At 41.2% G+C, this 26,081-nt stretch overlaps 1 protein-coding gene across 3 annotated transcripts; it reads left to right on the top strand.

Annotated features, from left to right (window-relative positions):
* The first annotated feature begins 2,287 nt into the window (after positions 1-2,287).
* Positions 2,288-24,365, top strand: tmem68 (transmembrane protein 68). 3 transcript variants are annotated; one of them, XM_080503111.1, is made up of 9 exons: positions 2,288-2,390; positions 3,889-4,051; positions 4,682-4,855; positions 5,341-5,440; positions 6,245-6,412; positions 13,496-13,689; positions 15,671-15,731; positions 15,848-15,987; positions 23,875-24,365. In XM_080503111.1, the coding sequence occupies exons 2-9, from the start codon at positions 3,992-3,994 to the stop codon at positions 23,977-23,979; spliced, it is 1,002 nt and encodes a 333-aa protein (XP_080359237.1). In that variant the 5' UTR covers positions 2,288-2,390; positions 3,889-3,991; the 3' UTR covers positions 23,980-24,365. The 3 variants fall into 3 exon arrangements, with proteins under 3 accessions (XP_080359237.1, XP_080359236.1, XP_080359238.1); XM_080503110.1 differs by lacking the exon at positions 23,875-24,365 and adding an exon at positions 16,679-18,440; XM_080503112.1 differs by lacking the exons at positions 15,671-15,731; positions 15,848-15,987.
* The last annotated feature ends 1,716 nt before the right edge of the window (positions 24,366-26,081 follow it).

Below are 26,081 nucleotides of genomic sequence, written 5' to 3'. Positions count from 1 at the left end.
ATGGTAATAATCATCAACCCAATTAAACTAAGTTATATACCCTTGTACAAATGTCTAGCTTTCAAGTGAACAAAAGCTCGTTTGATGTTATATATTACCCATTGTTGAGTGTACCCCTTGTTTCAAGCAGTCATTTTTAGGGCAGGTGCCATTTACCTGTCAACAGGTGGATTAATACATTCACTAGGTAGTGGGAGTGTCTTAACGTAGTTGGTGATTTCCTTCATTGTGGAGAGACCCACATGGAAAGAACCTATATGAGGATATATGCACATATATGAAACCTATATGCAGCATATATGCACATATATGACAATATATATGCTGTATATATGCACAGATATGCACATATATGACAATATATATATGCTGCATATATGCACATATATGCTGCATATATGCACATAAATGCTGCATATATGCACAGATATGACCATATATATGCTGCATATATGCACATATATGCACATATATGCTGCATATATGCACATATATGACAATATATGGGCTGCATATATGCACATATATGACAATATATGGGCTGCATATATGCACATATATGACAATATATATGCTGCATATATGCACATATATGCACATAAATGCTGCATATATGCACATATATGACCATATATATGCTGCATATATGCACATATATGCTGCATATATGCACATATATGACAATATATATGCTGCATATATGCACATAAATGCTGCATACATGCACATATATGACAATATATGGGCTGCATATATGCACATATATGACAATATATGCTGCATATATGCTGCATATATCCACATATATGACAATATATATGCTGCATATATGCACATAAATGCTGCATATATGCACATATATGACAATATATATGCTGCACATGTGCACATATATGTGCATATATGCAGCATATATGTGCATATATGCAGCATCTATGTGCATATATGCTGCATATAGGTTTCATATATGTGCATATATCCTCATATAGGTTCTTTCCATGTGGGCATCCTCGTTCTGCCCTTCCCTTCCTGCCGGAGGGACATGCCCGGAACACCCTGATATTTTCTGATTATATTTTTTTTTTTGAAAATGTTTAAAACCACTTCATTAAGTTTAAAAAGTCATCATTTAGAAAAAGAATCTTGATTGAAGATGTGTCACTCCAAATATATAAAATTATAAAACTGAGGTCCACCCAGAATAATTATTCTCAGCCTCTCCATGATGTCCTGGTCAGCAGCAGAAGCTCCTTCAGCAACAGACTCATTCCACCAAAGTCCAGATAAAGAGTCACAGGAGATCCTTCATTCCTGTAGCAATCAGACTCTTGTGCTATTATAACTTCTCCTTGTAATTAATGTGTGCTGTGTTGCTTGTTTAACTCACTCTGCTCTGCCACACCGTCACTGCTGAGCTTAACTTTGTGTAACTTTGTATATATGAGCAATTAATTAAATAATTCTTATTAACTTTACTTTTACTTGAATTCGTATTTCTTGTTTAACTTTACTAAAATCGTTTAATTCTGTGTGGAGCCATGTCAAAGCATTTCTCCCAGGAATTAATAAAGTGATTCTGATAAAAATTACACAAAGATATGAATGGCAAATGTCAACCATAAAAATAACATCTATCTATCTATCTATTTATTTATCTATCTAAATGTCTATCTATATATTTATCTATCTATCTATTTATTTATCTATCTGTCTATCTGTTTTTCTGTCTATCTGTCTATCTATCTAGCTTTCTATCTATCTTTCGTTCTTTCTATCGATCTATCTGTCTATCTATCTATCTCTCTCTCTCTCTGTCTATCTATCTATCTATCTATATATCTATCTATCTATCTATCTATCTGTCTATCTATCTATCTATCTATTTATCTATCTGTCTATCTATTTATCTATCTATCTATCTATCTATCTATTTATCTATCTATCTATCTATCTGTCTATCTATCTATATATCTGTCTGTCTATTTATCTATCTATCTATCTATCTATCTGTCTATCTGTCTATCTGTCTGTCTGTCTGTCTGTCTGTCTGTCTGTCTGTCTGTCTGTCTGTCTGTCTGTCTGTCTGTCTGTCTGTCTGTCTGTCTGTCTGTCTGTCTGGCTAGCTAGCTAGCTAGCTAGCTAGCTTTAGCCCATGTTGTAGTTTGTCCATGTAGACTTGCCGTCGTTCATGTTCTGTGTGTCGTCATCAGCAGGCGCAGGCACAAGCCCCACCCCGGACACATACCTCTGCCCGGACCGAGCTGGTAGCTACCCCGGGTAGGCGACGACTCGTCAGACTGTGCTCCTCCGACGGGAGACGTCCAGATGTCGGGTCGTGAGGAGCCTCGGTGAATGTCCCTGGCAGTCCGGAAACACTGCGCTCTGCTCAGGTAAGCCTCGGTGCGTGTTTGGTGTTTTAAGGGTGAGCAGGGAGAGGTGACGCTCGACTGTTCACGTCCCGGTGCCGGTCATTGAATGTCAGCCACTTCACCGGTCCGAGTGGAACGATCACCTCCGTTTATTCACGTCAAGTCGTTTCTGGCGTGTGGTTCAATGTAGTCCTCCGAGGTGCGGCGATTTACAAACACGTACAATCATATTTGAACCACACTTCTTCATGCAGGTCTAACAAACTGTCCTCATTGTTTTTGTTTTTCTTAAAATGTACTCGACATGAGCATGTGTCCAGTGTTGTCAGTCCGTGACAGCCGGGGACCGATGTCGTTGTTCAGCATGAGTCCAGGAGACCTGCTGGAGGAACCTGGAGGAAGAAGCTGAGCTCTCCCAGCTGTCTACACCTAAACCAGTTCCATCACAAGCTTTAGATCAGGCTTTATTAAATGCTCAAGTGTTAAATAGGCCTCCAGAGTGCAGGCTGCTGGGAGAAGCTTCCCTCTGCCTCCACCTTTACCAAACCTACACTCCAAGAACATCCCCTGTAAAGAGCTGCCAGCATTGTGCTGTTATTCTACAGTAAACCTACTGTGTTTTGTGTCAGGTATATTACTGTAAAATATATTAGTGTCATGCGATGGGAGTATGAGCTTTACAGTATAATGCTGCCAGCTTTATTGGATCATTATACTGTTATTTTACAGTTGCTACTGTAATCTTCATAAACAGCTTATTACTGTAAAATGCATTGCATAGGATGTGATGACGTAACAAAGACATTGCTAAAAAGGAATGATTTAAAAATGTCACAACTCAAAATAATGACTCCTGACAATTGTTAGCATAAAAATGACAATGACAAAAGATGACTTTTTAACATAATTTTTTTATTAAATCCAATTCAGCATCAAACACCATTACATTTGTGTATCATACAAACCATTCTTAATGCCCTTTGCATGGCCTGGCCCAGGTATCCTCAGTTTGATTAATTTTGTTCTTATACAATGACAAAATATGTGAATATAACATTGAATTCAGAACAGTGATTAACCGCACATATTCAGCACTTAACACATTTTTAATAATTCACGTCTTGTAATTACAATCCATTCCTCTACTCTAGTCCAGGGATCCTGATTGCAGCCTCCAGGCCCGGTGTGTGGCAGGTTGTAGGTTTCTCCCAGTCGCAGCACACCTGAATGAAAGGGTCTCGTTACTTGGCTGGTTGCCAGCTTGATGATGACGTCACGTCAGACGGAGGTGTGCTGGAGCTGGGCCAGAGCTAAACCGTGAAGGACCCTGGCCCTCCAGGACTGGATTTAGGGAGCCCTGCTCTCGTCCCATCTTAAAGTCCTTGCTGGCCATTTCAAACATTTTTTAATGAATAATGAATATATTATTAAATAACTCATTCTTCTTTTCCCCATTTTCAGTTAATAAGAGGCTTTGATTAATGTTTCACATGATTAATTGTTATTAATGATTTTCCAGGTCACATGACCTGAGGTCACTCTCCATGAAGTGTGCTCCATTGCTCCAAGGCTGTGGAAGCACCTGATCCACTCCGGCTGTTGGACCTGCGTGGTGTGTGAGGATGTCAGCCACTGGGAACCAGTCCTGTCTGGTGGGAGCAGAGAACACCGTGTCCCTCTTGGTACGACCGCTGGACTGTTTGACGCTGTGCAGCTTGTAGGGATTAAACTGTCTGCAGCGGGGTGATCGTGGATTAGTGGGAGAGTCGGTCGTCCACTAACCGGAGGGTTGGCGGTTTGAATCCCACACTATCCTTGTAATAGGCGTTTTACCCACATTGCCTCGTACACATGGGTATGATGGTGGTGGTGCGAATCTGGCCCAGGGCTGCTGTGGCTCCAAGGTGGCTGACCACCACTGGTGGGCTGCTGTGGAGGAACCATGCTTTCTGGACGCACTGTGAGTCCGTCTGAAGAAAAGCGCTTTAGAAATCCAAGCCATTATTATTATTATCATATGTTGAAGTTTTTCTGCAGTGTAGCAGAGTTTCTATTACATTGTGTTAACTTGAAGTGTTTTTAAGAGTTCATCATTGATGTTAAAATATAGTGTGTGTGTGTGTGTGTGTGTGTGTGTGTGTGTGTGTGTGTGTGTGTGTGTGTGTGTGTGTGTGTGTGTGTGTGTGTGTGTGTGTGTGTGTGTGTGTGTGTGTGTGTGTGTGTGTGTGTGTGTGTGTGTGTGTGTGTGTGTGTGTGTGTGTGTGTGTGTGTGTGTGTGAGATCCTGAGATCTTTGCCCTCTTTGGTCCACAGGTGTGTTTGTTTCATGCGTGGGAGGACTGGGCAGGCCTTGGACGTATGGAGGACTACTTCAGTGTTCTGGAGTACCTGCTGTGGGTCTTCACCCCTCTCGCCATTGTCTTCATTCTGCCCTTCCTTATTGTCATCCTCATCTACCTATCCATTCTATTCCTTCATGTCTACAAGGTAAACACTCGTACAACCTCTTAATATGAATGAGTAGCCAGAGACTAGAGAATGCTGGAGGAGTTTCTGCTGCAGTTTTGAAGTAATACCTTTACTCTTTGGGGTTCAGTACTCCAACACAGTGTCTTAATAAAGCAGTAGAGAAGTTGAAAGTATGGATGTATTTAGTATTATTTTTATTTTATTATGGCATGTTTTCTTTTATGGGAGATAACTGAACTTTGATCATAGTAAATCAAAAGTGAATCATACGGAGATCTTTGTGAAGTGAAACTGTACATGGATTTCACTATACAGCGCTTGTATAGCTGTGTGAGCAGCCCCAAAGCACTTTACATAGCTCATCATAGCTTTGAACTTTGTGTTGCCAAATATCCAAAATGCTGTGTTTGACTTTGGGTTTTTGAGTTTTTTTAATACCTTCAGCATGTCAACCCTATTACATACATTTGTTTGTTTGTTTGTTTTCGTTTTGTCTTGATCAGAGGAAAAACCAGCTGAGGGAAGCTTATAGTAACAACCTATGGGATGGAGCCAGGAAGACCCTTGCAACTCTGTGGGACGGACATGGAGCCATATGGCATGGTGCGTTCAAATGTTTCTTTCAGTGTCAGTAAAGGGCTGGTTGGATCTGGTAACATGTCTGAACATGATTTGAATAACATTATTTTTTTTATTGTAGCATCTGCCAGTAACGTAATCATTTGTGTCCCTTTTAAATGTAATAAAGCCAACATTGTAATAACTTAAAGTTTGGAGTCTTACATAGTACAAGTATTTAACTAGAAAACCCCAGAGGAAATTGTGTGCTTGCCTCTCCTTTGATCCCAGCGTCTCAATGGCAACAGACGCTGATCTTCTTTTATCTCCTCCATGAGGTGCCTCTCCCATCTGCCTTGTATGTGACATTTTTTCATAGTAGTGACAGAAATCATAGCAACATATTCCTGAATGTTCCGCCCATTTTGATGTGCTTGTTTTGCCACGGGGGCAGGCACAAGAGTTAAATTAAATGGCCGCCTTGGATAGTAACCTTTGCGCCTTGCCACTAGGGCAGACAAAAGATTAATACAGTTATAATTGAGAGTTCGATTAATAATTTTTAATGAGAAAACTGCATAAAAAAATGTAACAAAATCTTTTATTTTCAAGACATTTATTCTGCTTATCATATTGCGGTTATATTTTCAAAGGGATGTTTAAATATTACTTTCATATTCAAATAACCAGCTAATGTAATAAATGTAAAATTATTGACTAACTACTGTATATCACAATATTAGTTATTGGCTTTATTACATTTGAACTAGGTAAAGGTATTATGTTATTTGCTGCAGTTATTTTATTGTTCTGTTATTCCTCTGTGCTGCTTGTCTCGTCATGGACCAGGCTATGAGATCCATGGGATGGAGAAAATCCCGGACAAAGGACCAGCTCTGATAGTTTACTATCATGGAGCCATTCCAATCGACTACTACTACTTCCTGGCCAATGTTATTCTTCAGAAAGGACGGACCTGCCACTCTGTAGCGGACCACTTCCTTTTTAAGATCCCAGGTACTGTGACGCAGACAAGAACACACACCACACACAATGTCTGTCAGTAGGAGGCAGTCTAGCAAGAAGCAAGGAGCCATAATAGCCAATCAGAATCCTGGAAAACTAAACAGGACGTCACGAATTGAATTGTAGTGCAAATATCCGCCTACCCCCCTTCAGATTCAACCGTCGACACAGGTTTGATCCAGATCTCCACTGTGGCCAGAATTGTCAGAAATCATCGTTTGTGGTGAGTCGTAGCTGCATTGTCTGTGTAAATGCGCTGCCCAAACGCAGAGAAATGTCAGTTGATACCCAGGTACATGTCAACGTAGCCTGATTCTCTGATCTCACTTCTGATTTGAGTGGGTTAGTCTGTTCAAAGGCTTTATGCTTTGTCTCATAACGAGCAAATGAGACTGACAAGTTTCGTGCTGCCAGTGGAAAGAATGAACAGAAATGACTCCATTCTGGATTAAATGCTCGATTTTCACTATCCACACTTCTTTCTTTGGAGAGCGTCATCTGGTCCAGGTTCTTCCTCAACTTCCTCTGTCATCTGTTTTTTTCTTTCCTTTATTCTATCTTTTTCTCCCACTTTGTCAGTTGTAAACTGTCTGTCTTGATTGACTGCGTGATATCACATGTGACGACTTAAGTCGCATGCAACTGGTCTGTGCGTTTCCTCATCCACTAAACTATTACTGTAAAGACTATAAAAGGTGCACCAATTCAAAAGGAAGAGCCCCATACAGTTTGCTATTACCATAAAGATTAGAATGGTTGTACGAGGTGAAAAACTCAGTCAGTAACCCTCTGTTTGGGCTGGAGGTCGGTCTGGGTAGGACTGGGACAGCATCTGGGTCTGGCCTGGACTGCGGCCCTCCATTTGGTAATGCCAGCTCTATTCCATAGGCTCTCAAGTGCAGGCCCATGGCGGCTTGCGGCAACATTTCTGGCAGTCGTCCGCAATGAATTACAGTTGTTAGTTTTGATCCAACTGTGCATTTCTTTGAAAGGACAAATCTCTCTTTCATAGTCTTTGGAGTTATTTATGGGCTAGGTGTAGGAATAAGCCATAATTACAGGTGTGACCTTTAGGGGTACTGTGACTCACCAAACGCAACACAAACAGAAGAAGACACAGAGAACACAGAAATACAAAGTTGACGACTGCTCATAGACTTCTATATAACTCAGAGTTATAGAGGTCGTTTTCTGCAAACGTGGTCTTGCCCGTCCATACCTCAAAGTCGAACCGGCTTATTAGAATTTCCCCACTCTGGGGAAAAAAAAGATAAAACTTTCGGGCTCCTAAAATGCTGGACCTTGTGGATCATCAGACAAAAACTGTGTGGTTTTGCGTGAAACAACATTTTCATGTGGACAGGCCCAGAGAATGTCTGTTTGTTCTAAATAGGTTTTTACATATATTCTGAAATGGACCGCAGGGCTTTACATACTTGTCGAAAGAACTCCCCTGTTCAAATCTATATGCCAATATCATTTCACAGACATAGTGCCACTGGCAACAGGAAAATTCATGTTTTCCATTGTTATGTGTTATTAACTGCTTGACCATATTAACCTTGAATGTGGTTTTGTGAGTGTAGAATATATTGGCTATGGCTCAGAAAGATTTGGATGGATTGAGAAGGCTAACATCAAGACCAAGCCGCAAGGCAACTAAAATACACCAACTGTGCCAGGAGCTTTGAACCCCCAAGAAACGGTTTGAGAGAGCTGCTGAAGAGGACAAGGAACCATTAGTAGAGCTGCATAACATCCCGCGGAAAAAGCTGACAACCTTCCGCAGAGCAGAGTGGCACGGGAGGCGGCGAAGAGAGAGCGAGGAAGCAAGTGGCCTTCATTGCAAATCCTTTCCGGTTTGCTACAGAGCTGCTCGGGGACAAGCGCAGTGGCCGGCTTGAATGGCCACGAGAGGAATTTAATTGCTCCCTCCAGAACACCATGAGCGACCCATTGTACGGACAAGACCGAGGACCCAACAAAGTGCTTATTAGCCCGGCCCCACCAACAGCAGAGTTCAAGTTGACAGAGCCTCCCACATGGAAAGAACCTATATAAACATATATGTTTTAATATAGGTTTTGATATAGGTTTGGCATATATGTGACATATATAAAATTGGCCGTTTATGTACATATATGTACATATATGTACATATATGTGTGCATATGTATATATATATATTAAAAATATGTACCTATCTGTGCATATAGGTCCATATATGTGCATAACATATAGGAAAATGGCCAATTTTATATATGTCACATATATTCAAAACCTATATCAAAACCTATATTAAAACATATATGTTTATATAGGTTCTGTCCATGTGGGACTTTCCATATATGCAGCATATATATTGTCATATATATTGTCATTTATGTGCATATATGCAGCATATATGCAGCATTTATGTGCATATATGCAGCATATATATTGTCATATATGTGCATATATGCAGCATTTATGTGCATATATGCAGCATATATTGTCATATATGTGCATATATGCAGCTTATATTGTCATATATGTGCATATATGCAGCCCATATATTGTCATGTATGTGCATATATGCAGCATATATGTGCATATATGCAGCATATATATGGTCATATATGTGCATATATGCAGCATATATATGGTCATATATGTGCATATATGAAGCATTTATGTGCATATATGCAGCATATATATTGTCATATGTGCATATATGTGCATATATACAGCATATATATTGTCATATATGTGCATATATGCTGCATATAGGTTTCATATATGTGCATATATCCTCATATAGGTTCTTTCCATGTGGGCTAGTCTGAAAGAGGTTAGAGGTCATCCAAGCAGCCTGCTCAGCATCTTCCCTAGCGGTGTACCTTACCTTGTCTATAAGTGCTGCCCAGAGCTTCTCCGGCACCTGTGGAAGCCCTTGAAGGTGATCTTGCGAAGGGGAGAGTGGCCGACCAGTGGAGGTGCGCAGAGGGTGTTTGGATTCCCAAGGAAGAGGACTCAAACATCAACCACTGTCGGACAATCTCTCTACTGAGTGTGGAAGGGAAGATGTTCTTCAGCATCCTCTCCCAAAGACTGAACGAGTCCCTCCTCAAGAACAACTACATCGGCACATCAGTTCAGCAGAGTGGGACTCCTGGAGCTCCCGGCTGCATAGAGCAAACTGGTGTAGTCACACAGCTCATCAGAGAGGCCCATGAGAACAGAGGCGACCTTGCTGTGTTGTGGCTGGACCTAACCAACGCCTACAGGTCCATTCCACACAAACTAGTTGAGCTTGCGCTACACCTCCACCATGTCCCCAGCAATATCAAGGACTTGATCCTGGATTATTATGATCATTTCAGGCTCAGGGCAAAGAGAGACACCATCTAGTCCTGGAAGAGGTCTGAGCAGGCTTGGAGGCGAGTGGGCAGGGCAGTGGGACTCCGGCAACATGGAGCATGGACTAGGTGGAGACTAGGTGGACTGGGAGAGCACATTGCAGCACAGTCACCTGGTCAAACATCATGCCAACAGACTTCCACCGTGTCCCCTTCCTTGAGCAGGCAGTATACGATGCCCTCCCTAACCCAGCAAACCTGAGTGAGACACCTTGCTGCCCCCTTTGCTCTGGTAGAGGCTCTTTAGAATCTCCTCAGCAGCTGCCCAAAGGCCCTGGCTGATGGTCACTATCACTGGTGCCACGACTTGGTACTCAAAGCAGTAGCTGAGAGTATAGCCTCAGTCATCAGCTCCAGCAAACGGCACCAAAGAAGGCGATCCCGTTCATCAAAGCTGGAGAGAGACCCCGGCATGTCCACAGACAACAACAGACCTCCTCCACAGCCCCTGATTGGCAGCTGCATGTTAACCTGAGAAAACAGCCCAGGTTCCCCCAGCACATTGCATTAACATCTCTCCGGCCGGATATGATCATCATCTCTGAGGTTTCAAAACCCCTGATCAGACTGGAACTTACAGTGCCCTGGAAAGAGTGAATTGAAGAAGCCAAGGAAAGGAAACGTGCCAAGTACCAGGAAGTGGTGAATGCAGGGACAGGGGCTGGAGGACATTCTATGAACCCATAGAAGATGGCTGTAGAGGCTTTGCGGGACGCGCTCTCTGTAAAGTGTTCGCCCACTTGGGCATTACAATCCGCGAGTGAAGCTGCAGAGAAAGCCACCAGGTGGTTTTGGCTGAAAAGGACGATCCGTGGGGTGCTACTGGGAGACAAGCTGGGACTTGGTCACCCGGCTGGGGCCACTGGGCGAGGGTGTCTGATGTTGTGAGACCTGAAACATCCAATGACCTCAGGATACTACATCACTGAAGATGTGAACCATCCAGGAGATGTTTCTTTAAAGACGATAGCGCACTGAAAATTTGGGCTTCTCTTTTAAAGGGCGTGTCCGTGGCAGCCCTGTGAACTTTTCTGTGTCGGGTGTGACAGACGCGGTGTCAAAACTGGTGCTCCGCTGAAAACTCAACTGACACAGCGACATTTACATAGCAACTGACTTGAGGTTTTGGGAGAGATGGTTAGGAATCTCTGCCTCGCCCACATTTCCATCGCTCAACAAAACCTGGGCATGCACTACATTCCAGCATGCACGGGTGTGTGAACCCACATGGAAAGAACCTATATGAGGATATATGCACATATATGAAACCTATATGCAGCATATATGCACATATATGACAATATATATGCTGTATATATGCACATATATGCACATATATGACAATATATATGCTGCATATATGCACAGAAATGCTGCATACATGCACATATATGACCATATATATGCTGCATATATGCACATATATGCACATATATGCTGCACATATGCACATAAATCCTGCATATATGCACATATATGACAATGTATGGGCTGCATATATGCACATATATGACCATATATATGCTGCATATATGCACATATATGCAGCATATATGCACATAAATGCTGCATATATGCACATATATGACCATATATATGCTGCATATATGCACATATATGACCATATATATGCTGCATATATGCACATATATGCACATAAATGCTGCATATATGCACATATATGACCATATATATGCTGCATATATGCACATATATGACCATATATATGCTGCATATATGCACATATATGCAGCATATATGCACATAAATGCTGCATATATGCACATATATGACAATGTATGGACTGCATATATGCATATATATGGTCATATATGCAGCATATATGTGCATATATGCAGCATATATTGTCATATATGTGCTGCATATATGCACATATATGCACATATATGCTGCATATATGCACATAAATGCTGCATATATGCACATATATGACAATGTATGGGCTGCATTTATGCACATATATGACCATATATATGCTGCATATATGCACATATATGCTGCATATATGCACATATATGACAATATATGGGCTGCATATATGCACATATATGACCATATATATGCTCCATATATGCACATATATGCACATATATGCTGCATATATGCACATATATGATTAATATAGGTTTTGATATAGGTTTGGAATATATGTGACATATATAAAATTGGCCGTTTTCCTATATGTTATGTACATATATGTACATATATGTGTGCATACATGTGCATATATATGTACATATATGTACATATATGTACATATATGTATATAACATATAGGAAAACGGCCAATTTTATATATGTCACATATATGCCAAACCTATATCAAAACCTATATTAAAACATATATGTTTATATAGGTTCTTTCCATGTGGGAAGGCCCATTCAACGACACTTGCAGCTGTAATTGGAACGACCTGCCGGAGGAGCTCAGGGCCGCAGAGAACGTTCAGGTCTTTAAGAGCAGGCTCCAGACCCACCTTTTTAGTTTAGCTTTCAACTGATATTCATTCTTGCTAGATCTATCTAATCTATCTAATCTATCTAATCTATCTAATCTATCTATCTATCCTATCTATCTATCCTGTCTATCTATCTATCTATCCTATCTATCTATCCTGTCTATCCTGTCTATCCTGTCTATCCTATCTATCTATCTATCCTATCTATCTATCCTATCTATCCTATCTATCTATCCTATCTATCTATCCTATCTATCTATCCTATCTATCTATCCTATCTATCTATCCTGTCTATCCTGTCTGTCTGTCTGTCTGTCTGTCTGTCTGTCTAGCCTATCTATCTGTCTATCTAGCCTATCTATCTATCTATCTAGCCTATCTATCTATCCATCTAGCTTATCCATCTAGCTTATCTATCTAGCTTATCTATCTAGCTTATCTATCTATCTAGCTTATCTATCTAGCAAACCTTGTAACAATTATTAATGACTATACAACTGTTATTCATACTTATTTGGTGTCTATGTATTTTAGCTCTTCGTGTTATTGTAGTAGCCCAGTTTCCTCTGGAGTAGCCCTCTGCCTCGGGAGCAGTGGTTGGCTGTGGCCACTAGGGTGCTGTCCTGTGGGTGTCTGAATGGAGGTGCCGTATCGCTGGGCACCCTGTGTTGGTGCCCCGTGGCCTCAGCTGAACGTCCTGCTCCTTGGATGGTGCCTCCTTACCTGGTTTATCTGGACCCAGCCTTATGTCAGCCCTGTGTCCATCGTGTTCATTATTTTCTCTTGAGTGTGTGGTGGTGTGGTGGTGTGGTGGTGTGGTGGTGTGATGGTGTGGCGGTGTGGTGTGGTGGTGTGGCGGTGTGGTGGTGTGATGGTGTGGTGGTGTGGTGGTGGTGCTGTGTGGTGGTGGTGTGGTGGTGTTGTGTGGCGGTGGTGTGGTGGTGTGGTTGTGTGGTGGTGTGGTTGTGTGGTGTGTCTCTGGGGAGGTGGATGGGGTGATTGTGACAATGTGTTTGTATTAGTGGAGGAGGTGGGTGTGACGCAATGTTTTTAAAATCTGTAAAGCACTTTGTGCTACATGGAAATGTATGAAAGGTGCTTTATAAATAAAGATTGATTGATTGATTAAATTCTTTCCTGCTTTGTCTCGTGTGTTTGTGTCTTTCATTGTGTCTGTTGCTGTTTTTCTCCCTCAGGTTTCAAGTTGCTGTTGGAGGTTTTCAGTGTGATCCACGGTCCACAGGAGGAGTGTGTGCGAGCTCTGAAGAATGGTCATCTGCTGGGGATCTCTCCAGGAGGAGTTCGGGAAGCTCTGTTCAGTGATGAAACTTACCCTCTTCTCTGGGGCAAACGCAAAGGATTTGCTCAGGTTGCCATTGACACTGAAGTGGTGCGTTGTTTTCGCTTCTCGTACTCCCAAAATCGAAGTATACAATAATACGCCATAATATTATGACCACTTACAGGTGAAAGGTCAACTGTTTCTTTAATGACATATTTTAAGTAGAAAATCACAGAAAAATGGGTGGCACAGCAGATTGTGTCCCCCTCTCCACGCCATGCAGTTTGGTTTCAGGTCCAAGCATTCCACTGAAATGGCTACATGCCTCTTTATTGAGAAAATAAAATCCTTTCTTGATAAGGGTGCAGTTGTAGGGCCGGTGTTTTTGGATCTCAGGAAAGCATTTGATACAGTAAATCACTCTGTTCTTCTTACCAAGCTCTTAAAATGTAACTTCTCTCACAACGTTGTGAGCTGGATTGAATCATATCTGTGTGATCGAACACAATCTGTATCAGCTATCAACTGCAGATCTGACTCTCTTGGGCTAACCTCCGGAGTCCCTCAGGGGTCAATATTAGGCCCCCTTTTATTAAGCCTTTATATGAATGATTTGCCCACTGTTTGTCCTGAAGCTCAATGCTTAATGTATGCAGATGACACGGTTTTCTTTGTTCGTGGTCGTACCAAAGACACTGTTGCCACTAAACTCATTAAAACAATGTCCTGTGTCACATCTTGGTAGCAGGAGTGCTGTCTGCTGCTAAACCTTTCTAAAACTGTAGACATGTATTTCACTCAAACAGAGTACCACCTGACCCCAACATGCATGTTAATGGAGAAAAAATACAAATTGTCAGCCAATATAAATATCTTGGGTTAATAATGGATTCACAGCTTTCCTTTAAAGCCCATATTGACAAACTGTGTAAAAAAAATCAAGTCAAATCTCACAAACCTTTGTGCAATTCAAAATGAAATGTCAACTGAAGCCGCAAAAATGTACTTGCATTCTATGATTCTCAGTCACTTCAACTATTGCCTAACCAGTTGGTCCCAGGCTGGTCAGAGTGCACAACAACCATTGGAAGTCCTGTACAAACAAGTCATTAAAGCTATGGATAAAAAACCTAGGCACTATCATCACTTGCAATTAAAAAAAATATATAAATAAAAAATACAGTATTTTAAACTAGGACAGTCTTCACACGTTTGCAGATTTAAAAAATACTGGATACATTGGCTCCTGACCCTCTGGCAGAGTCCATCAGCTAAAGAAACAACCTTGACCGTGTCACTGGAGGCTCTGAAGAGGTGACTGGTACCTTCCTCTGTGCAGGAGCACTTTCAGTAAGGCGGCCTGGTCAGTAAGGCGGCCTGGTCAGTAAGGCGGCCTGGTCAGTAAGGCGGCCTGGTCAGTAAGGAGCGCGAGTGCATGGAACTCAGGACCTGAGGAGGTTAAACTGGTTACAACAGACAAGGCCTTCACAAATTTGAGAATGTGGCTTAACAACACATACAGTTGCCAACAGTAAAATATAAGCCTGTTTTGATGTTGTGATCAAATGTTATGTTGTGATGTTGTATTTTCTTAATTGTTATAGCAAGTGTTTGGATATGTATTTTACTGTTTGCCTATTTTTATTATAGATGTAGTTTATTACCTTTTTACATCATGGCCAGGGGACGACAGATGAAAACTAGCCTTCTGGCTAATTCTGGCTTTTTTAACCATATGTGTTTTATGAAATTTCACTGTCCCCTTTTAAACACAGAAAGGGAACGTGATCGTATCTCAACATAGAATTATCAAAAGCTAAAAAAAGGTTTTTTAGCTTTGTTTTGCATTTGTTACAACCTCTGAAATGAACACATTTCACATATACACATACACACCCACATATATATATTAGTATATGTATATGTGTGTGTGTATATATATATATATATATATATATATATACACACACACACACAGTTTAACTCAAAACAGACCATACCTCATTGATACGTTTTACACACAAAACAGTCACATGCATGGGATTCTTTGATTTGGTTAAAGATCATTTTATTTTGTATTCCCTTACAGCCAGTAATTCCAATGTTTACTCAGAATGTTCGGGAAGGCTTCAGGTCTCTGGGAAATCTCAGTAAGTGTAGGACGTTAAAATTGCACACCTTATTCCACATACACAATGCATTAATCAAAATAGTACTCTTCCAGTAGAAGAATGAATCGAACTGGCTCCCTGTCTGTCTGCTCCAGGTTTGTTTCGTTGGGTGTATGAGAGGTTTCGCCTTCCTGCAGCTCCTGTTTATGGTGGATTTCCTGTGAAGTTTCGAACCTTCCTGGGTGATCCCATCCCGTATGACCCTAATGTAAATGCTGCAGAGCTCGCGGAGAAAGTGAGTCACCCTTTTCTTTTTTCCCTCATGTTTATATACACAGTGGCAGGAGAAAGAATCTGGAAGCACCTCACCTTTCAGATTGAAAAAGTCCACAGAAGTGATCTGATCTACATAGAAGTCATAAGTATACTCAAACATAACGAGTGGCAGGCCTAATAAAAAGGTCTGAATCACAGTCGTATTGATTATATTTTGTCGAACAATTTTTAAATCATTTCAAACGGTCTGTCCACTTCTTGTCGTAGCTTCTCCCTACACTGCTTCTAGACATGCATTTCCATGTTAACATTTTTAACCAATCACATTTTAGCCATCACCTGTTGCCAGGGTAAAAAAATCTGCCTTAGGCCTTCACGTTCAATTCTGCAGGCGTCTGCAGCGTATAGCAAGTGTTTTGCAGACCATTCTTCTGGCCCATCTCTAAGCTTCATTTCCTTTCAAAGGTTTTGGAGAACATTTTTTACCTAATTATATACTCAATATGGGCTTAAAGTACAGAGTCTCTGTTGTAATTTGAGAGTATTCACATCCACATTGGAGCAAGGGTTTAGGGATTACAGCTCTTTAATACGTAGCCGCCTCTTTTTCAAGGGACCAAAAGTAATTGGACAATTGACTCAGAAGGCTGCAAAAAAACCAACATGGCTGCCTGGGCCCTTCCCTCATTAACCTGTCATCCATTAAGCAGTTTAAAGGTCTGGAGCTGATTCCAGGTGTGGCGTCTGCATTTGGAAGCTGTTGCTGTGAACACAACATGCGGTCAATGGAGGTGAAACAGACAAATCCTGAGGCCGGAAAAACAAGAAGAAATCCATCAGAGAGATAGCAGAACTGTTAGGAGTGACCAAATCAACAGTTTGGTACATTCTGAGAATGTACCAAGTGCTGCACTGTCATTTAAGAATGGGCGGGGCATTTTCCAAGAGATCTGATTGGTCAGGATGCGGAGCTCTGACCACGTATTGAGAACATAACCTGCTCAGGAGCAGGTTGGACATTCAGCATATGTTGCCGGGGTGATTTAGCCCAGTGAGAAGTGAGCGAGCATCGTAGTACAGAAAACCCAGGGTGAGTCCTTGAAGTTCTCTCAGTAAGCATGTTGCACGGGTCAGAGTTATGTGATGCACTTGAACACTTCAGTCACGGCCTGCAGTGAAAATTGGACCAGCATGGCGGCTCAGACAACATTTCTCTGTTATCACTGAAACGGTTCTGCGATTTGTATTTCTGAAAACGTCTGAAGTGAGAAATAAGCTGTGCAGTTGAAGCGTTAAACCGCTGCTTCACATCTTCTCGCTGGTGTCGTTGCAACATCATGGGAAGGTTGCCTGTAGTGAGTGGGCGTGGCCTTAGCGTTTGCACAGCTTCTTGTCCGAGTATCACCAAAACAACAATTTTGTGCTGCCGGCTGATGTCAGCCAGGAGTATGGAGTTTGTACAAGCCTTCATGGGAGAGAAAGCTCCCTCGTGTCTAAAGTATTGAGATTGGTTTGAAACACACATAGACTGAATAATACGTTTTCCTCTAAAAATAATTGTTTATTAAAATTTTTAAAACTTTGGAATCTGTGAGAGGTTGTTGCTCCCAAATTTAGATTCAATGTTTCTTCTCCCTCCCCCTCCATCATGTCATCAACTGCAGCTTGGGAGAACACTGGTGTGTAATATGCACACAGTATTACACAACAGTCCCAAACCCCTTCAAAATTAAAGGCCTTGATTATTAAAAATTACAATAAAAGCCTTCAATATAATATTTAAATGAGTCTGAGGCCACGATTGGACTGATGCCAAGGGCCAGAGTGCGAGGTCCCGACCCCCAGGCCCGAGCAGGACCAAACCAGGGATTATTGTGATCATTGTTATTATTTACATTTCTTCAGGCTCTGCACAAACTCCTCTCATGGGGTAAATCCAAGAGACAACAGTCCTTCCCAATGACGAGTATCAAAATCCTTGAGAATTCAGAGCAGCCTGCTGACTATCTGATGGTTCGCCACTGAAGAGGAAGTGACGGGGAGCCAGGGTTCATTTTGTCAGCTCAAACTAAAACAAAGGTTTTTTGTTGACTCCCATGTCTCATGCTGGCCAGCGGACCATCTGGATTACAGCCATCCACTTGGTTGTAATCCCTTTTAACCAATCAATTATCCTAAGTATCTTTATGATTCAACCTTGTGGATTTAGAACGACACCTGGAGCCCTGCCAAGGTGCAGACTGATCAGACGGCATGTGCAGTGAGCTTTAACAATCTTTAGCCTTTAGCTGGGCCTGATTGCCTTCACTCTTCCCTGCATGGTGAATTCGTTTTTTGTTCTATATTCTGTGTGTAAAATGATCGTTTCTACTCTTTGAAGATGCATATTATTTGCGATATGAACACATTTTAAAAAAATGTTATCTAGCAATTTATTTTAATTGCAAAATAAAATCCATATCTTTCTTAACTATATACCAGTCTTGCTTTATAGAATACAAATACATCTTTCTTTAACAGAACTGTCTGGCCTGAATTACAACAAAAGAAATAAAAATGCACTTAGAATTTTATAAATTAATGTAAATCGATATAAAGTAGAACGTTCCTGTAATAATGCCTTTTTGGTGCAACAAGAAAAGTACAAACAAAGTCTGTGGGAAAAGTTATCAACATGAAATATTTGTTCCTCCAAGGGAACGGCAGTCGTGCAGCTGAAGTAAAACAGAAAACAAAGATTGATCTCATGAAACCAAAATCTCAATGCTACATCATGTGCAGAGCCTGTTTTCCATCTGCATTTCTGTTGAGCTCTTTCTGCAGTGAGCAAACATTTCATCATTGAGACTGACAAGGAGCGCACTTCTCCTGGATCCACACATCAGTCCACTGATTGTTGATGAAAGAAGAAGTCCTCCCCAGCAGCCCACATGGAAAGAACCTATATAAACATATATGTTTTAATATAGGTTTTGATATAGGTTTGGCATATATGTGACATATATAAAATTGGCCGTTTTCCTATATGTTATATACATATATGTACATATATGTGCGCATGTATGCACACATATATGTACATATATGTACATAACATATAGGAAAACGGCCAATTTTATATATGTCACATATATTCCAAACCTATATGCGCATATACGCACACCTATATGTTCCAATATATGCAAACCTATATGTGCCCATATAGGCACACCTATATGTGCCCATATATGCACACCTATATGCACATATATGCACACCTATATGTTCCCATATACGCACACCTATATGTTCCCATATACGCACACCTATATGTGTCCATATATGCACACCTATATGTGCCCATATATGCACACCTATAGGCACATATATGCACACCTATATGTTCCCATATATGCACACCTATATGCGCACCTATATGTGCCCATGTATGCACACATATATGTACATAAAATATAGGAAAATGGCCAATTTTATATATGCCACATATATCCTAACCTTTATATAGGTTCTTTCCATGTGGGCCCACACCGGATGCTGTTATTTGCTCAGTGACCACTAGCGGGAATCGAACCAGGGTCTCCCGTGCACCAGTCCGTTGCCTTGCCACCTGAGCTATAAAAATATGTACCTATCTGTGCATATAGGTCAATATATGTGCATAAAATATAGGAAAATGGCCAATTTTATATATGTCACATATATTCAAAACCTATATCAAAACCTATATTAAAACATATATGTTTATATAGGTTCTGTCCATGTGGGACTTTCCATATATGCAGCATATATATTGTCATATATATTGTCATATATGTGCATATATGCAGCATATATGTGCATATATGTGCACATATGCAGCATGTATATTGTCATATATGTGCATATATGGAGCATATATATGGTCATATATGTGCATATATGCAGCCCATATATTGTCATATATGTGCATATATGCAGCATTTATGTGCATATATGCAGCATATATGTGCATATATGTGCATATATGCAGCATATATTGTCATATATGTGCATATATGCAGCCCATACATTGTCATATATGTGCATATATGCAGCATTTATGTGCATATATGCAGCATATATGTGCATATATGCAGCATATATATGGTCATATATGTGCATATATGCAGCATATATATGGTCATATATGTGCATATATGCAGCATTTATGTGTATATATGCTGCATATATGTGCATATATGCAGCATATATATGGTCATAGATGTGCATATATGCAGCCCATACATTGTCATATATGTGCATATATGCAGCATTTATGTGCATATATGCAGCATTTATGTGCATATATGCAGCATATATGTGCATATATGTGCATATATGCAGCATATATATATGGTCATATATGTGCATATATGCAGCATTTATGTGCATATATGCAGCATATATATTGTCATATATGTGCATATATACAGCATATATATTGTCATATATGTGCATATATGCTGCATATAGGTTTCATATATGTGCATATATCCTCATATAGGTTCTTTCCATGTGGGAGTGGGCAGAGGAAACAGTCTGGATGTTGGGAGGTCAAGGAGCCTACCCCCCCCTGCTGTTCTCTGAGACTCACTCTTCCTCCTCCTGCCACTGTTCTGTAGTGAGGTTCCGGTGTATGTCACTGAGGTTCTCCAAAAGGCTGTTTGCAGTTCCACACTTCATAAAGCTCCTCCGTAGAGGTGTTTACTTTGCCCCCGTCATCAGTGGTCATTTACAGTTGTAAATTAAAGGGGAAAAATCTGAATGTATATTATTATTATTATTATTATTATTGTTTATTTCAACAACATGTTTTCTTTATATTTATCCATTCATATATTAAGATATGAGCTGTTTAAATTTGTAAAATGTTGTATGAAACATTGCATATTTGTGGTTTTACTGTCAAGTAAGTTTATAATTATGTATTTATTTGGATATATTATCTATCAATTGTATTTATTTGTTTCTAACCATAAATGATATTAAAGGTGGTTTATCACCACCCTTGCAGTTGTTTCGTTCTTCCTGCCAACTGAGCGCAGTCGTCAGTGATCATTGAAGGAGATTGAAGGAGATCTCACCAGATGCAGAGTGCAGTGGCTTGAGAAGTGTTTTCCTCCAGGTGTCATCTTCTTCTTCTCTCTGTTTTTTTTCCTCAGAGGAGCATTGCTGGTCCTAACAGTCGGTCACCATGCTGATTTGAATGCCCGTCTGTTGTCTTCCAGTGTCTGGGTCATAAGGAACAATAAGACAAGCGGGATTCTGTATTGTCACACTCGTGAGTCTGCTGTCATCTCATTGGTCACAGAGCAGGAGAGGCAGAATAGGTTCACCGTACGTTTTGATAGAAAGCGCCGTGTTTGACATTACTTCCATTGACATTTTACAATATATTACCGTATAAGCGCGACCCTTTTCAACTGGATACGGGGCGCGTGCATTTGTTTGTGCATATGGGACGATTGCCTCTAAAATATACAGAATTTATTTTCTGTCACGTGACGACTTAACTGAAATGCGATTGGTCTGTGCGTTTCCTTATCTACTAAACTATTACCATAAAGACGATAAAAGCTGCACCAACTCAACCAGAAGCACTCCGTCCAATTCACTATTACTGTAAAGACTATAATAGCTGCGCCGCTTAAAAATGATGCGGTCCGTCGTGAACCTTTAGTTGCAGCGTCTGGGTCCCAGGAAGTCCACCATGTGGCGTGGATTGTACAACTCTACTGTTGAACTCCTTCAGGGTAAATCTAAGATTTGCCCTGATATGTAACGGTTCTTCCCGATGAAAGCTTAATCAAAATTCTTCCACAAAAGTCAAAGCTCATGGCCATGGCAGCCTACCAAAGATGTGATGGTTCCCTGTGAAACAGGAAGTGATGTATGAGTCTGCTCTACACATGTTTAATCAAAGCCCTCCCCTGATCAAATCCATACACCATTGACCAGTCGCAGGCATACTGCCATCTGCTGGCAACAGCAAAGATCATGTTTTTCAACTGTGTTTGTTATTATTAGCCCTCTGGTGGTGTTCACCTCCCGCCCTTTCTTTAGTGTTCCTGCTCAACATGGGCCGGTCTGTTTTAACACTAAACATTTTTCACCACCAATTTGTTGTGCAAACATTCTTTAGCTGTGAACAAAGTCTCAAGGTTGTGTTTAACATGAATTTATAAAATTCAACATAAAATAACTGCAGTGAAAATACAAATCGGCACCGAAAATGTATTACAGAATGAATGTAGTACAGTGAATGTAATGTAAAAGTGTGCCTGCGTGCGTGTGTGTGTGTGTGTGTGTGTGTGTGTGTGTGTGTGTGTGTGTGTGTGTGTGTGTGTGTGTGTGTGTGTGTGTGTGTGTGTGTGTGTGTGTGTGTGTGTGTGTGTGTGTGTGTGTGTGTGTGTGTGTGTGTGTGTGTGTCACACACACTCAGGTCAGAGTGGACATTCAAACAGGTGTCACATTTGCAGCCTCTCAGGCTTGTTTTGTTGTCTCTGGGGGCTCAGAGCTCACACTACTTCCTTTTCCTGCTCAGGTCCTTGTTGGGGGAGATCAGCCAGGGTGGGGAGATCAGCCAGGGTGAGGAGATCAGCCAGGGTAGGGAGATCAGCCAGGGTGAGGAGATCAGCCATGGTGAGATCAGCCAGGGTGGGGAGATCAGCCAGGGTAGGGAGATCAGCCAGGGTGAGGAGATCAGCCAGGGTGAGATCAGCCAGGGTGGGGAGATCAGCCAGGGTTAGGAGATCAGCCAGGGTAGGGAGATCAGCCAGGGTAGGGAGATCAGCCAGGGTGAGGAGATGAGCCAGGGTGGGGAGATCAGCCAGGGTTAGGAGATCAGCCAGGGTAGGGAGATCAGCCAGGGTGGGGAGATCAGCCAGGGTGGGGAGATCAGCCAGGGTGGGGAGATCAGCCAGGGTAGGGAGATCAGCCAGGGTGAGGAGATCAGCCAGGGTAGGGAGATCAGCCAGGGTAGGGAGATCAGCCAGGGTGAGGAGATGAGCCAGGGTAGGGAGATGAGCCAGGGTGAGGAGATGAGCCAGGGGGGTTGGGGGCTGGTGCTGGGGCTTCACACTCCTACCAGACTGGCAGAGGCTGGTCTGTGAACCGAATAACTCTTGAACGGACATGAAACTGTTGTCAGGACATCGTTACTGGAATAAAGGCCTCCAGACTGCTTCCCACTGACTTTATGTCGCCTCATAGTTTGAGCAATATATTGCTAACATCCACAGACTGATGTAGACCTGGAGGTCCACCAGGTCCATTTGTCTCCAGGTGTCCTCAACCACTCCCCCTCCAGGTGTGTCCTCTCCAGTAAGTGTGTGTGTGTGGCAGTGGGGAATCTCTGCTGACAGAAAACATACATTTTGGACCCTTTGGTGCAATTTTGTTCAGCCACATTTCAATCCCACTCTGGCCTGCACCAAACTTCAGCCTGCACAGTTTCAATTAGAAATGTTAGTGTGTGAAAGAACGAACTGGAATTTCTTCAGTGTTTTTGACCTGATTAGTGGTTAAGATATAGATTAGCATGATGAAGTGTCTGGAGAGACAAGTTACTTCTTACTTCTTACCCCAGAGTTGATAAATGGTTAGTATCAGATATAAAAGGAGGCTCGTGCTTACGTTCAGCTCATTTGGACTAAGTGCCAATGGAAATTACTGCACTCATGCATTTCAAGGGCTATTAAATGCTGAGACATCCAAAAATGAGGTGCTATAAGAATAATAAATCCTGAGTGTCGATGTGATGAGTCAAAATCAGGCCCTTTTTTTTGTGACGATGAAAGTTTTGCAGCTTGACAAAGCTGAGAGTGGTCTGTCCTGCTTCATGGAGTTTGTGTGCGTACTGTGACCATTTGCAGTGTTTGCTCTGCAGGTGCAGCAGGCCGTCCAGGCTCTCATAGATGAGCACCAGCGGATCCCGGGGAACATCCTGAGAGCCTTGCTGGAGAGGTTCCACACCAGGCACAAAGCCCAGTGAAAGCAGGGAGCGGCTGGACAGAGACGGCTGCAGTGTGCACAGGTTGCACAACATATTGAAGGAACAACTTCCTCATGCCCTCCAGACACTACTGACTCCAGCAGCCTTTTTCTTTTTGGCTCATTGGATTTCTGCTTTTGTGTTTCTAATAGTGCTGTCAATACATTCAAACTCAAGAAATGAATAATAATTGCACAATTTTCTGTAATTAATTGCAATTAAACATTTTTTTTTACTTTGCACAGAAGCTTGTAATGCATATTTATTTATCCATACAAACCATGGAATTAATGGAGACTCAGCACAGAAAAAATATTGAAATTCAGAGACTATTTTCTATAACTTCCTGTTCACTTTAAGTAAATAAACAAACACCTTTTTGTGTGTGTGTGTATGTGTGTGTGGGTTATTTTTGGCGCGTTATTTTTAGCATCACAAGTTTTTATCTTCATGCTCATTTCTAAAGGAATCCAGCAGAAGTTGATGAAGCTACTGTAAATTTGAACTTTACCATTCCTCAGAAAGGATGTCATGAACAAATAATCCTTTTTTTTCTAATGCACGTGTGAGCTCTGAAGTAACAGGTTATTTACAGTTGTGCTCATAAATGTACACAGCCTGGCAGAATTGATGATTTCTTGGCCATTTTTTCAAAGAATATCAATGATAACAATAACTTTTCTTCAACTCATTATTAGTGGTTACGCCAAACCATTTATTATCAAACAACCAAAGGCCCTGTCCAAAAGTGTATATACTGTGCACAAGTTAAAATTCAGTGTATTGCCCCTTTAACATCACTGCCAGTTTTTCAAAGTCTCTTCCAGGCGCTTTTTTTTCTCAGATGCTAAAACTGCCCATTCTACTGTTTCTGTGAATTCTTCTTCAGATAACATGCTACTTTCATCTTGCCATTAATTTAGTGTTTCACAGTAACAATCCTCTCTAAATGGAACGTTTATGGCCACAAAGGTCAATGTTGGTCTGCTGTCTGCTCTTTGTGTTGGCAGCTTTGTGGCTTTTTTCTGGAACCCCACCAAGTGCCACCTTATTGTGCATCTATTAACAGCCACGCCACTTTCTTTCCCAGAGAGGCTTGTGTTTTAGCTGGAGTTATTTGTCCTTTTCTTTGCATTCCGAACAATTTTCCATGCAGCTGTGGCTGAAATTTTTATTGGTCTACCTCAACACAATCACAGTCTGATATTCCTTTCCTGTTTTATACATTTGAATGAGCTTTTCTTTCTGGTCCTTTGGACGTTTTGTCTTGCTCTCCACATGACTCACAATCCAGAAATGTCAGTGGCTGAAAGATGAAAGTGTCTGTCAGAAGCCCAGAAACTTCAAGCAAACTGTAATGCATTGTCCTGTTTAAATAAAGTTGAAATAATTGACATTCACACATGGGATTTTGTTTATAAGGTGCTTTATAGCTGTTTGAGCAGCCCTAAGTGCTTTACATAACTCATCACATTTACCCATTCACACACGTTCACACATGGCTGACAGGGGAATCGAACCTGCAACCTTCCAATTGGGAAATGACAAACAGATCTCTACTAACCAAGCTATATTGGTAAAGCTCTGAAGGATGCTGAATGCTTTAAAAAAAAAAATTATATTTTAAAATTGGAGGAACGCCTTAAAATCATTTTGAAAAGTTAAACATATTTCAACTAGTCAATACATAGCTACATTTGTCCTTAAAGAGACACCCAGTTTGATAAGTGAATTGTCAAAATCGGTTGAAGATTGGAGGAGTTGAAAGCCGTTGAAAAACGTACAGAACTGTTATAATAATAATAGTAAAAAAAGATTTGGAAAACAAAAGTGTGAATGCCTTTCCCCCGGGATGAAGAACTCTATCGGGGAGTTGTCCACCAGAGCAGACGGGGGTGGACATTCCTGATCTTTTTTATCCTCCACAGACAGCTGCGTCATCGGTGCTGTAAATAACTCCAGCTCTGCCAAGGTGTATTCTGATGACTTGTGATGCAAGAGACCCGGGTTTTCTTCTGTTTTGGGGTTTTTGGTTTTTCTTCCCCTTTTGTTAAAATATGTCACCGCTCCCGGCAGACCTCCTCTCCCGAGACCTACTTCTG

This window comes from Blennius ocellaris (assembly GCF_963422515.1).
Source record: "Blennius ocellaris genome assembly, chromosome: 10".
NCBI lineage: Eukaryota > Metazoa > Chordata > Actinopteri > Blenniiformes > Blenniidae > Blennius > Blennius ocellaris.
Note: the sequence above shows the minus strand (reverse complement) of the source record. Positions and strands in the feature narration are given on the sequence as shown.

Excerpts from the sequence above, each read along its gene's own strand:
- tmem68 (XM_080503110.1), top strand. The coding sequence starts at position 3,992 with ATGTCAGCCACTGGGAACCAGTCCTGTCTGGTGGGAGCAGAGAACACC. Across the intron at positions 4,856-5,340 it reads TATTCCTTCATGTCTACAAG|AGGAAAAACCAGCTGAGGGA; the intron begins GTAAACACTCGT and ends TGTCTTGATCAG. Across the intron at positions 6,413-13,495 it reads CTTCCTTTTTAAGATCCCAG|GTTTCAAGTTGCTGTTGGAG; the intron begins GTACTGTGACGC and ends TTTCTCCCTCAG.